The sequence below is a fragment of the Dermacentor variabilis genome, chromosome 10 (assembly GCF_050947875.1).
Source record: "Dermacentor variabilis isolate Ectoservices chromosome 10, ASM5094787v1, whole genome shotgun sequence".
Taxonomy (NCBI): Eukaryota; Metazoa; Arthropoda; class Arachnida; order Ixodida; family Ixodidae; genus Dermacentor; species Dermacentor variabilis.
Window position 1 is genome coordinate 52,621,518 of NC_134577.1, and position 13,975 is coordinate 52,635,492.

The 13,975-nt window shown below is 46.1% G+C and overlaps 2 protein-coding genes across 3 annotated transcripts in view; one reads left to right on the forward strand and one right to left on the reverse strand.

Annotated features, from left to right (window-relative positions):
* Positions 1-1,387: 1,387 nt before the first annotated feature.
* LOC142559538 (uncharacterized) lies at positions 1,388-9,468 on the reverse strand. Its single transcript, XM_075671121.1, has 3 exons — positions 9,391-9,468; positions 6,843-6,995; positions 1,388-1,637 (listed from the first exon to the last, which is right to left on the reverse strand). The coding sequence occupies exons 1-3, from the start codon at positions 9,461-9,463 to the stop codon at positions 1,408-1,410; spliced, it is 456 nt and encodes a 151-aa protein (XP_075527236.1). The 5' UTR covers positions 9,464-9,468; the 3' UTR covers positions 1,388-1,407.
* Positions 9,469-12,260: 2,792 nt separating this feature from the next.
* Positions 12,261-13,975, forward strand: part of LOC142560547 (receptor-type tyrosine-protein phosphatase kappa-like) — an 82,892-nt gene continuing 81,177 nt past the window's right edge. For both annotated transcript variants that reach the window (XM_075672733.1, XM_075672734.1), the window contains exon 1: positions 12,261-12,499. In XM_075672733.1, the coding sequence (XP_075528848.1) occupies positions 12,421-12,499 (79 nt within the window). In that variant the 5' untranslated portion in view covers positions 12,261-12,420. The remainder of the gene's footprint in view (positions 12,500-13,975) is intronic.

Sequence of the window (13,975 nt, forward strand, 5' to 3'; positions counted from 1 at the left end):
CAACGGGACGATGTCATCCTGTAAACGATGGCTTGCTGGACGGCTGTATGACCGTGGACAAAAAAAAATCGAACCTTTTCACGCCGTCCATTGCCATCTTGCGTCCATTCATAGCCACCAGACCTAATTACCAGCGAAAAAACTCGGAAAATTCGGGAGACTTTTCCGTGGCTTCGAGCATGCGAGAAAACACAAAAAAAGGACTGTCGCAGTTCTTCTTTTCTTGTACGCCAACTTCTGATTACGTCTATTATAAAAACAGACAATTCAATGCCGTTCATGGTCACCTGCATTCGTTCATTATTCGGGCACTACAGTGCGTTATTGAGGCTTAGAAAAAAGGCGTTGCCAGGGCCCTTATGTAGCTCGTCCAGGTCATGACGTTACGGAGGTATCTGCCGGCCGCAAACCAGCTGGTTCTGCGAGGAACATGTGGTTTTACTTGTCCCCAGCCTTTTATCCTTGTGCAGGGAAAATAAAAACTCGGGAGCAGATTACTGTGGCCATGAATTGAAAAGGCTTAACGAGAAATCACAGAAAGCCTTTTTTTTTTGTTTACTCTCCCAATGAGCCAGCGCGCTAGCGACGTAACAGATTTCTTGTTTGCATACTTGAAGGTTGTGTACACGTACAATCAAACCTACGCAGGCTAGACGAACAAGCCGAGAGCGCTCTATGTGGCATTAATAAACAAAGGGATTCAACTTGCTGGGTTGCTCATATTCGTGCGTTAATCGTACAATAACGTTGCACTCATGTCAGTGTGTTCTCAGGCTTGAATAAGACACGCTAACGGGAATGTTTAAAGGCCCACGGCAACAAAATTTCACTTAGGGTGAATTTGTTATGAACGAGTAGTATATACCACCAAACTAATCTTCGCAAAGCAGAGCTGTTAAATGCGATAAAACTTGTTCACGGGAGAGACAGCAAAAAGTTGGCAACTTTCATAATGCCAACGTCGTGACAACACTTAGCTTTCTGCCACAGCGAATGGACAGCGTGGCTTCACATTCATAGGGTGAGATCGGTCCGTACTTGCTTGTGCGCGCTTGAAATCATGCTTTCTAATTAGCGGGCGAATGTTTAATGCTACTACATGACCAAAAAAAAAATATAACTACGAATCTTACCTCATGCTCTTGGGTAATACATTGTTATCGCGATCAATGCCCCCGTCTTTTGGTCGAAACTGCGACTTTCACAACTGCACACATTTCTGACCAGCGGGACAAGAACGCGAAGTGTGGATGCTTGTTTTGCAGTCGACATTGCGAACAGCGCAAATAATGGGACGAGCAACGAGGCCTTTCTCGCGTCATCGTCGCGGTGCCGTCAACCGAGCTGTTACGTCCGTGCAAAGAACTCAACGACACTGAAACGGGGGCCGCGCTGTTTTACTCGGCGTCACCGAAACAGCGCTAAGATGACGGTCACGGCTGGCCACCACCACGTCCGCCAGATGGCGCCGGCGCCGAAGGGCAATGACGACGGCGCCGCGTTGCATGCATCCGTGAAGCACTGGCACACCTCGAGGAACATGCCCGGCGGGTAAATATCACGGCAGTTCTTATGGTGCGAGTCCTTGAGGTAGCCGCAGGAGCGCGACACCCGCAGTGGCATTTCGGGCTTGTACACTGCGCAACAAGACATGCAGCAAATGGAGTGCCCCTTACGAAACAAAACAAAGAAAAAGTTTTTACGGGCTTGAGGCGGACTCCTTTGACTTCCTTAGTCCGGCATCGCCGAGAACTCCATTATTCAGCGATAAGGAGAGTTTTGCAGGCGTCTTCTTGCGATGGTGAAGGACCGGCGTGCATCGGCATGCTCGGTACGAAATGCGATCGAAGTTCAGCCAGCAGCGCAAGCTGCGCTGGAGTGCCGAATATATAGTTATCAATGATGATATAATGAAAGTCACCTTCCGGATACCTCACTCGCATATGCATCAACTTCTTTGAATAGCTTTTTTTTTGCCAGTAATCCCGTCATATTTGTTTCTCATGCCCAGTTTGACTGGCTTCACGTTGGAGGTGTTTTTGTACGGCAGCGGCCATGGAAGGTTACGGCGTGGCCCAGCAACGCAGCCTGCGCGACGGCCTTGAACCCAGGTAGCACACAAAGTCTTGAAAACGTCGTATTAAGGGATTCAACGTCTCAAAAGGATTTTTGACCAAGATCGACGCATCAAAGACGTTCCAAACAAGATAGCTTAAAAACGAGGGGTGAATATGTTTTGATAACGTTGGAAGCCAGACAGCTTAAAAACGAGGGGTGAATACGTTTTGCAAACGACTCAAAACGCCACCGCCACGCCACGGCGCGTCAGCCTCTTTAGCGGCTTCTACAATATTCAACAACCCATCAACGCGATCCAACCTTGCGCAAGGTGGCGATACCGTCGTAAAATCATGTGACCAAGGTGGCCACGTGATTCGTGATGCCGGGCAGCCGGGCGAGCCGGGGCATAGTCGCGTCGTCATGGCGTCGTCGCGTCACCGCACTCGCATTGCGCTGTGGTGTGTTTGCGGCTGTTCTGAACGTGCTGCCGCTGCCCTTTGCTATGTAAGTGTTGCAGTGTTTTGCTGTCAAGAAAACGATATTCTGTGATCAGTTTGGGTTGTGCGATATGTTTGTGTGGTTTTAATTTGGAAATCAGTAGTGTTTTCAATTGTTATTTGATCAAGGCGGCCACGTTATTCGTGAAGCCGGGCATAGTTACGTTATCGAACTCGCATGGCACTATGGTCTGTTTGCGACTGTTCTGAATGTGCTGCCGCTGCCCTTTGTCATGTAAGTGTTGCAGTGCTTTGCTGTCAAGAAAACGACATTCTGTGATTAGTTTGGGTTGTGCGATCTGTTTGAGCCGGGCATAATAACGTTATCGCACTTGCATTGCGCTGTGGTATGATAGCGGCTGTTCTGAATGTGCTGCCGCTGCCCTTTGTCATGTAAGTGTTGCAGGGTTTTGCCGTCAAGAAAACGACGTTCTGTGATTAGTTTGGGTTGTGCGATCTGTTAGTGTAGATTAATTTGGAAATCAGTAGTGTTTTCAATTGGAGGGCGCGGAGTGGAGGGCACTAATCAGCTCTTCAAGTTCACTGTCATGTTATGTGAGGCGCCTTTTCACTGACGCTGTAATTAAGGCGTTAAGGGCAGTATAAGGACGAAAGTTAGAGGGACGAAATCGTGCCTGTGTGTCCCTAGCGTCGAGGTCGGCCGCTATGCGTGATCCTAACAAGAAAGCATTTTGCAGAATGCGAAGAAAGGCGGCAAAATTTCTGTCTGTGCGCACCTTGCCGATCTCCGCAATAGAGCCATCATCGTGGTATTTTAGTCTCCCGTTTAGCAAGAGTGTTGCAGACAAGGGAACTGGTTCAAACAGGCTTTTTTTTAATGATTCACTACTAGTGCGGTATCCCAAAAGGTGAGGTCAAGTGCTCACCCTATTTTCTTCCCTCACGCTACAGCGCACTGACAGAATTTTGCGTGCACCATACCGTGCTCTTATCGTTTGCGCTTCAGGTTCTCGATTGTGTTTTCGCCCCCTTTACCCACGTGATGGGTATTTCATGGTATTACCGGATGGGTATTTCATGGTATTACCGTGTACCACATGTGTCCATATATTGTGTCCAATATATGAAACGGCCAAATTCGATTTTATTTGACGCCTCAAATGGTAGTAATGTATTGAGTCCCTTGTAGCTTTGTGCTTGTTATCAATTTTACTATTTGGCGAATGGATACAGCATGTACGCTGCATAACTCGCTTGTGCATACTGCATACGTGAGTCGAGTATGCCCTTGGTATAAAATAACTTGTATGTAAGTAGTTAGTACGATTGTTTGCAGTTTGGGAAATGTGTCGGAATGTACGCTGTGCGCCCTTCGCGCTTTACGGCGGCCTGCCGAGTTCGTGCGGGTGCCATGTGTGCGCATGGAGTTCGCGAAGCGCTCTCGCAGTTTTTTTTAATATATATATACATGTGTTCTGTTCGCGCGCTTCGCACAACAGGGCATGCCGCAGTTCTTTGTCCTTGTGCAACACATTTTCCTAGCGTACGTCTGTGCATTATTTGGTACCGGTTTCACACGGGGCTCTTTTAGCCGCTATCCAGTCCGTTACAAATCGAATTTCTCGGTCGTGATGGCTCCTCTGCGCAAGCTACGAGAGTGAGCCAGTCGCATCGATAATTTCGATCCGGATCGGGCTTGATCGCGATCGAGAGTGGTCGTGTGACACCGGTTTTACACATGGCTCCCACATAGGGAACACTAAGTTCAATGCTACTGAGTGAAGAGCAAGTGCATATATATGCCAGTGGTGGTATGTGGGCAAGTCTTTCTGGTGAAGCCAATACTTGTGCATTCAAAACATTTCAATTACCAGCGTAGTGCATCAATGTGTCTACTTCGACAAAATAGAGCACCAGTGCAGATATCTGAACATACCTGTCCAGGGCAGCAAGTGTGTCTAGATTGAAACCACTACCAGCATGTGCGGCAGTTCTATTTCCAGCAGCGGGACTGCACAATAATCAGTAGGGTGCTCTCAAGCTGTTTATCTATGAAGCTCTGCCTGGACTGTGTGCCAAATATTTTTGGACGTGAAAGTGGGGGTGAATTGGTAAACATCAGTGGAACTGTGCCTGGACTTTGTGGCAAATGTTTTTGATTGTGAAAGTGTGAGTGAACTGGCAAAGAATTTGCTCTGGGCTACATGTGTTAAACGTTTTTTTCATTCAGAGTGCTTTTTTTTACTTTAGGAGACTGGAGATGTGCGCAAAGTGGGACATGTCCGTGTGCTAATTATTGTATTTGCTGGCTTGCAAATTATTCGTTGCAACTTTGTTTTTGCCAGAGAGGTACAACTTTGCCTCTTGTAAAGGGCTTTTTAGATAAAACACTTACTATTTATTATGACCATTGCTTCCTTTGTTACACAAATGCAGCTTCCAGTGCATTCCAGTTTATTTCCATGTTTATGTAAGTTTCTAATATGAGGCTTGCATATTCATTTCTCACGTTCTGGAGTGGCAAGATGCAGCATTACTGTCTCATCGTTCGCTGTACTAAAGTAGTGTTCACTTGTTACACTGAATCCCCCGTTTAAGTATTCTGTACTAATTTCACTTGATTGGTTTTTTGTTGTATGGTTATTTTTTTCTCGCCATTACCTTCTTTGATATATACTAAAGATAGCACCCATACAGATGTCGTCAGCCGCACCCGTGCCAACGGGTGCGGCTGACGACATCTGCGCGGCATAGGCCAGTCGCGTGAGGTGAAACTAAACGCGTGTTTTGAACAACGATGTCTCATCGCGCCCGTCACCCGCGAAAATTAGCTTCAGATGATCGTAAACCTTTCAAGACCGCTTCTAGACCAGCTTTTTGATAACGTCCTAAAAACGTTTAGAAATTGGTTACGAATAGTTTTGGGAAAGGGATTACTTGTGTTTTTCCCAATCCTATTTCTAGACCAGCTTTTCGAATACGTCTTGCAGACCTGTTCTAGATCGTCTCAAGAAAGCAATTAAGCCGGACATTAGCAGAGATATTCGACGTTTTCCGCCGAAGTTCTCTCATTCGTGTCTTCTTTAACCCGTTTTTATCGTCTTGGATAAACGCTACGAAAACGTTACGTATCTCTTTTGTGCTACCTGGGAAGCAGCCGCCTGACCCGGGCGTCGATGATGAATTATCATTAAGAAACTGCTAGCATACAGACCCTTAGCGCTTCCGTATACGGTGCGTGAACTCGCTGATACCACCTCTCTATTATCTTATCACTTGCTCACACTGGCATTGATCTACGAAGGACTTTTGATACGGTCGAGCTGAATTGGTGTTTAGGCACACGAATGTTAATGCAAACCCCATAGTAACGTTGCTTGATGCGGTGGTACAAGGTTTTAGTTGTGGGTAGATCAGGAAGCTAATCTATAAATTATTCACTCGACAAACATTTCATTGTTTTTTTTGTAGGAATGTACTCTCCACGGCCAAAATAGCAGCGAAGAAACTGTTCTATCCTTCCTTCATGCGCAATGTTGTGTGCGCTTTTTGGAGCTTTAGACGCACTATAGACTTTAGAAGGTATAAAGGCTACACGTAGACAAGATGCGCCAAGCAGTATTAGTTTGGTCTATATGTGGTATATTCAATAATGGCCGTTGTCTTCACGTCTGCAGACTATATCCAAATTAATTTCGATGAGGCTAGAGTGTACCATGCTTCTTGGGGGTACAAAATCGGTTAACCCACGTGACCATCACATGCTTCACTTCAATGTGGTGTTCAGTCCAAATCCTCCGAGGACTTGTCCTTTAATGATCATTTATTAACTAAAGGATTGCGCAGTTCACAGCACCATGAAGTAGAAGTCATATCCTGATATTGACAGCTCTATCTAATAAATAAGCAGGCCTGTGTCCTCTCTATATATATTTAGCGTCCCTTTAGGGGTTGGTAATCTTTCTGATGTTTCTTTTTTTACCCATTAAAGTCATACTTAGTTTTTTTATCCTAGCTTTGTCCTTTGTGGCGAATCACGTATTTTTCTTTCTTGCCTTCTTTCTGTTTTTCATTTGTGCTTCTTCCCCCCTCCTTTCTTAACTGCAGGCAGGGGTTTTGTGGGACTTCCGATGGCAATTGCCAGCTTGATCGGTCGTCTCAAGCGGTAGCACTACTACCAACTATGTATCATCCGTTCAGCGTGAAGCAATCTAACCATTGAAAATTACGAAGGGAAGGGTGTGCAGCGGTGTCATATAGTGTCATCATATGACAGCGCGACGTTCCTTCCTCATCTCGCAAAAGAAAAAATGGCCAACTTGCCCAAGAGCTTGGTCTTCCGACACAAGGGCGGGTGATCGCTGTTGTTGTACTGCGGAGGCGGCACACACTGCTTGACGTAATTCTGCGGCGAGGTGATGCAGTCCTCGTCGAAGACCGAGTTGCACACCGAGCAGGTCAACGCCTGGGCGGCGCCTGCACGGTACCGGCTGGAAATGATCACAGGCCCGGCCGCTCCGAGATGAAAAGGGCGACAAAACGTTTGTCCTCGAGAGAAGCATTCCCGTGCATTATGGAAAAGTCGGTACCGATGTACATTTACTTCTCTCTCGGTGACTGATTGATTGATTGATTAATTGATTGATTCATTGATTTATGGGGTTGAATTAGCGCCCCAAACCGACACCGGCCACTTCGAGAGACGTCGCAGTGGATGCCACAGTTGATGAAAGTAAGCGAGCATGCTTGTATCTCCTAAACAAGGAATTACTCGTTTTATACTGGCTCTCAGAGAGCGAGAGAGAACGAGAGAGAGAGAGAGCGATTTAGAGAAAGAGAGACAGACAGCTAGAGCAAGGACAGGAAAGGCAGGGAGGTCAACCAGACGGGCAGCCGGTTCTGACTCTGACAGTTGTGTAAAAAATTACACGTGGCGTGGCTCGACCGTGAAACAGTGCACCTATGCGTGTGCTGTGATGTAAAAAAAAAAAAATCGAGCAGCGAGAGTAGTTTTGCTTGTATAGAATGGTGCATTGCCTGAAATTGCATTGAATGCGCTTCTGTGTACTTTTCTTCTAACGAGACCGCAAATTCTTTCTCGTTTCCAGCTGGCACGGGTTGAAATGCCTCGTGTAAACCAGCTCAGTCCCGGTGAATGGAGTGGCACATTGATGCATGACTTCCAAGAGTGCGATCGCGTTCAGTAACCAATGTCGTCGGCGTCCGGTCCCAGTTTTAAGAAGAGACAACTCAAATTGAAAAAAAAAAAATACTATTTTGGAAATTCCTAATCACTTTCCAGAGAAACTATAGCGTGCATATACAGGGTGTTTCAGCTAACTTGGGCAAGTATTAAAAAAAGAAGCAGAGGCGCTACGCATGTCGAATTGCGGTGGTATTGTGCTGAGCCATATGGAGTACGTCATGGTATTATATTTTCCAATTCGCCAAGCCGGGTAATTAACAAAGATTGCTTAGTTAACTTTTTAAATGTTATTTCCATGAAGAAATCTTTAATACAAAAGTGCTGATGCTCGTCCTTAAACATCAGATTATTTCAATTATGCTAAGTTAACTGCCCGGTTTGACTTTTTCCAGTTGGTTTTTTTAAAGTGCACGAAATTTTAAAAATACCAAGTGACTGCCGGCTAACGCGCTGCGCTTTTAGTGCCCTCGAATGTAAGTCGAACGAATTAGCAAAGACTGCTCCGCGCACAGAGGTCGATTAAACAGCCTTCGTTTGTCTGTTTCTCGCGCTGATTTTAGCCGTGAACCACGTATTCAAGTATCTAGGCTTCATAGTTGCAAAGTATGGCGTCTTAACATCGCTATTTGACATCAAACCAAACCTACACTGTTAGGCGAACGCGATACTCTAAACGATGGTTCTGGCACGTTCGTATTTAGTCGCGCCTTTCCGGTTCATTAGCTGCGTCGCGTCCACTCATGGGGCGCCAAGTGTGCTACGCTGCGCTGTAAAATAAGTTACGCCCTTAAACGTAATTAACGGTGTAAACCTGCCTCTAACTCACGCCTTTACACCCAAAAAGGCTGTAAAGGTAACAATTGTACAGAAGTGTACGCCTCTTTTTTCATAATTAAGGGTGCAAATTAGTTCACGATGCGGTTTGTCGATTTCCGCCATATTGTCAAACTCGCCATGTGGCCAGCTCTGACTGGCTCAAAACGAAAACGCGGTCGAATTCGGCATTGTGATAAAATGAATGGAGATATATAGGAAACAAGGAAAGGCAACATGACGAAGATCGACACCAGAATAGCACCCGGGTCATTAGGCGTATTTTGGCAAACCACCACAAGCCAATCTTGGGCTGTCAGTGGTCCTGTGCGGAACTTCTTTACCAGCTTCGGCTGATGCGCAGCTGCGGTTTTCGTTTGGCGACGGCCGCGTGCGCTAGTGCGTGTGGTATTGAAGAAGCCCAGACGCAGTGAACAGAGCAGAAGGGTTGAAAATTGAGCTTGTTAGTGCTTTGCTGATAACTCGGAACAGCGTGAAACGATGCGAAACGAAAGGCAGCGCATGCACCAAGGTGTTGTCTTTTTCAGTCCCGGTGTTTCACGTTGTTCCCGAGTTACAGAGACATGAGCTGACCCTTCATGCAGGAACAAGCGTAAGAAACAGAGGATAATAAAGAAGCACTGAGGTCGGAAAGAGCCAAAAGCGTTTCCAAGGTCCCGGCTAGACATCCTTCTACTATCGAAGGACGCGAAAATTAGCTTATTTGGCTACGCTGCCTTTAATGTAAGGGTTGCTCGAGTAGTTCTGTCTCTTTTCGATCTGCTCCCTCCCGGAGGTCGTGTGTATTGAATCGCAACTCCGAGACCCAGTGAAAGCTTTCTAGTCACTTACGAGGAGTCAGTGCCAGCGCCAGCAGGAGGCAGGTGACGGAAGACAGACGGGGAGACACCCTGCTGGCAGCCATCTTTACTACCGTCTTCTTCTTCTTTATTACGGGTAGCGCGCGATCGCGTTTTCTTCCTCGCTGGCACACTTGCAGCGCACGTGCCGAAATTGTGGTCCGCCGATTGGTTCGTTGGCAATGCCACCGCGATTGGTTAAAAAGGGAATTTTGCGGCATAACGCGCGCGCGAGAATTGTGTCATCCACCAGGGTGCCTCTGGTGGAGGACGGTTGTCCTCTGGTGGAGGACTCGCATTGTTGTTTTTGTTGTCTTCGCCTCAATATATGGCCCGTACTCACGAGTGGGGGACTGGCGCTGGTTTCAGTGTCAATTTCACTTTATTGTTCATTCAAGATACACAGTGCGTTGTTGTTGGCAGTGGAAACACAATATTTAGTCCTTGCTTCCCGCTAACTTAGTGGTAGTTATTACCACCTATATTTCGGCAACAATGATTATGAATTGTTTTTTTTTGTTCTCTTTAATTGTTTTTCGAAAAGTGATCATGCCAATGTGACTAAACTGCTAGATTACGAAAAAAAGTGCGATTTAATTGCACCCTGCTTAGGCCGAAACTTTTTTTTTATCCAGCAGCCTTGACCATGCAATAGTCAAGGCTGCTACGTATCAAGGTTACGTATCAGAAAGGCTAGGCTGAGTTGAAAGGAGCTAAACCGAGGTCTCGACAGGAGTAACAGCCATATTGAAAAGCGGCTCGTGGTGGTTAGCAAAACTGGGCCTGATGTCCTGGGGTTCTATACCTGAAAATTCCGAAATAGGCACGGGCAACTTGAAGCAAAACCTGCAATAGTGTTTTTTATATTCAGCATGGAGTGAAGTTCTGGTTGTGTACAATTCCCGAAAACCGTACAAAATTAATGAATTAATATAACATTTATGTTTAGGCTCCCATAACATTTCTATTGTGCGAATGTATTATGCATGACTAGAAATAAAGGAGAACATGTTGGTCTAACTTTATTTGATGTGGAGCTATGTTTGGGAATTACCAGATTAAAGTTTTGGTTATGGGTAGGGTGTGCCTGGCCGTCTCGATCGGCAATTGCTGTTGAAAAATGAAATGGCTGTTCACAAAGGGAATATGAAAATGTCGGTACTGCTGAATAATTATAGGTTGAAGTGGTTTAAAAAGGCACCAAATAGACACAGTAATATAGCTTAGGGCTCTAGAAACGAATGTTATTTTAAAATTGAGTTTAAATTTCTTCAGCAGAAGACCAAGCTTTAGCAGCAATATTGAAGGCCCGAGTTTCATTTCGGAATTTCGCACCCAAACTGAAGCACCAGTGATAATATTGTGGAGTGCAGATTTTTAGACATTTTGGCGTCGTATTTCAGTTGGGTATCTATGCGGTAAGGCTAATGAAAAGTTGGCACGGCAACTTTTTGCTTCCTTTCGAACACGGCGTAATCTTGCTTCAGTCACAATTATTCACCTCCGAGGCAACGTTTTAAACATATGCGACGTTATTGACAAGCTGGTGTGGGAACTTAAGGACAGCTATCGCTGCTCCTGTTTCGTTTTGCCGTCATTTCTGGCATATAAAATTGCAAAGCTTAAAAAAAGACAGTATAATGGACCATTAGGTTTGCATGGTCCGTTGAAAATAGGTAACGCACGATGAAGACAAAGTACTCTCCGTGCGCGTGAATTAGTGAATCAGGGAGTTTCCCAACCTCGAAGCAATACATGATCTGTTGCCAACGACGACGGCTCGTACAAGGAACCGTTTGTACAATAAAGTGTGGCATCCTAGGAGCAGCCATAGTACGCGCTAGGGAGCCCCTAGCACATTCGGCTGGGACAGTTTTTCACTAGTTCAAGCCTCGAAAGCTTTCCGCCTCACTGCAAACAAAGTTTTAGCGCGGTAGAAACCAGTGGAATGTACTAACAGAGACGTTGAAATTTATCTTGGAACCTGCGTGTCACGTAAACCTTTGTGGCCAACTGTACATTATTCTTAGATTTGTACCAAAACATCATTTATCAGAATAAAGAAGAAAGGACTCATGTGTCCTGTGTCTCCCTTTTTAGCCTTGTCCCATCCCTCCCAGCGCCTTTTCAAAGATGGACCGAAATTCCAGAATTGGAATGGCGAGAAGTTCACAATGCAAAGTTTGCGGGCACAAGGAGACGACTGCGTACTTTTCGTGCTGTTTCCTTTTGTTTCAGTGCACGAAGAAAAGTCCGCAACACCACGGTCGACAAACTTGACAACCTTACCCTATTACGGAAAACAGAATTTTTTGAACCTTGATCCGAGCAAACGTCAGCCCGAATGGCTCTTAGAGCCACTACTGTACTTTTAAGGCGTCAGGGCTGGCGTAGTCCCTGTCAGATGCGCTCACTGTATTTGTGCGGACAGGTGTCTCTTCACATTTCGTTTTCCTATTTTCTCCTGATCTTTTCTACCCTTAGCCCGTCCTCTAGTGCCGATTAGATACGGGAAGTTATTGTGGGTAATCTCTCCGTTCATCATCTGTTGATTTCTCCCTCTCTCTGATACCAAAACACAGCGCACAAGGTAACACTTGGACGCCAAGCACGTAGAAACACTTCGGGCAATACCAGAGAGACAGTCTATATTTGATTCCTTCTTGGAAGGCGTGCCATGGTGGCAGGCCCTCGAGATCACAAACGCACGTGGAACTAGACTTCGAGCGACGGGTGCTTCCGGGATGTCACCACGCGGACTCTACCCTCCACCCGGCGTATCCGTTCCTCGCGACGGAGGCAACATCCGCGCAAACGCCTGCTTGTGCCGCCGGAAGTGGGACACACTTGCAATCACGAGAGGACCCTCTGTGAGGCGAAGGCTTGCTGCGGCCGCCATGCGGACGACGTCAACTGTTACCGAATAACCGCGTCTGTGAATGTCTGTGCGCCCATGGAGCCAACGCGCTGAGTGGTTTCTGGAGGATTACCACGCTTCCCGGGGCCCCTTTCCTCAACGCCCATGCATGGGACACGTGTGACACCGGGTGGTTACCTGCTAATCACTTTTGCGGTGTGCGTGACGCCGAGTGGGAGTCAGGGTAAGTGCGGGTCATCGTGTCTTACCTTCTTATAAGAATGAAGACTGGACTCGAGAGAAGAAGGAAGAAAGAAAGAAGAACAAATGGCGTTACCGATCCAGCTTACTCACATTACATCTAGACGGTGCAGTAATGACTACTCATGTGGCGGACATCCCGCAGAGAATGTGTCGCCAGCTGCATCGAGCATTGAGAGTGCGCATTTAGTGTACCGTAGTTCCGTGTAGGCTCCGTAGAATATCTGTTCCGAGATGTCTCTAAGTTGACCGAGCACTGCACGAAATTGTGTTTTGAACTATTTGAACGCGGCATGTAACGCCATCGCGCGCATGTTTGATTAATTCAATGCGTTTCTTCAATTGCACGTTGCAGGGCTGCACTAGAAAAATAATAATAATAAGTTTAATTATACAGCTGACCTGATGTTCTGAAAACTTTTTCCTCCCGTGAGTATCATCAGCCGCACAACTGTTGCGCTTACTATGACAATTTGCCACTATAAGCGTACTCCAGCGTTTACACAGCGTTACTGCTCCTACCAAGTCACATTTGAAAATTGGTCCTCACAAAGTGGGAACAGCCATTTTTTTAACGCAAGTAAATAGATTAGAATGCCTTCGATGCGAACGCACTTCCCACAAACATGTGAGTTCTAAATGCGGCATCTGCAACAGTAGAACAAATACTTCGCAAAATGTCACTAGACATACCGTTTGATTATGACGACGATTTATCGTGCTATGGGCACGTACCCACAACGATCGATTGACCAAGATAATAGCGGTACACATTGTGCGGCCAAGTAGCTCTTTCAACGACCGCCGCGTCTTGATGATGATTATGATTACCTGGGACATACCCAGAAGGAGAGCGATCAAAAAACGTGTCTCCAGGTTGATAATGTATATTGTTTGCGCCATTGCATATTCATACAAATGGCGCAAACAAAATGAGAGGGGGTACAATGGCGCATGCCCCCAATAGGACATTTACCAAGAAGTGGCCTTTTTGGGTGGTGCCTACTGTAACAACGCCAACTATCGCTTCAAGATCACCGCATGTTCACGATTATGATTTGCATACTATGGCGTATACCCACGGTAAGGAATCGGCCAAGAAGCATGTAAGCATGTTGGTTATATGATGGACTTCCCTATTATGCCGCATACCCACAACGAGTGATTGACCCTGAAGCGTGCAGTAGATGTCGTGGAACCAACCAGCCTCACTGAGGTGAACGCCGCGTGTTGTGATGATCATGGTTTCCATGCTGTCGAACACACCTATAACGGGGATCGTGCACGAAGCCTCCGGTACTTTACAAAATGAAAAAAAGAAAGAGAAAAAGAAAGTAAGGAAGAGGATACGAGGAGAGGGTGTTGGCACAGCTGTGTTGAGGTTTATAATTGAAGCAGGACGATTTCCTTGCTAAATTCTGAAATCTTAATCTGACTTCATTCTGTTTAACTTTTCAAA

Excerpts from the sequence above, each read along its gene's own strand:
- LOC142559538 (XM_075671121.1), bottom strand. The coding sequence starts at position 9,463 with ATGGCTGCCAGCAGGGTGTCTCCCCGTCTGTCTTCCGTCACCTGCCTC. Across the intron at positions 6,996-9,390 it reads GGCGCTGGCACTGACTCCTC|GCGCCGCCCAGGCGTTGACC; the intron begins GTAAGTGACTAG and ends GGTACCGTGCAG. Across the intron at positions 1,638-6,842 it reads TCGGAAGACCAAGCTCTTGG|TGTACAAGCCCGAAATGCCA; the intron begins GCAAGTTGGCCA and ends CTTGTTGCGCAG.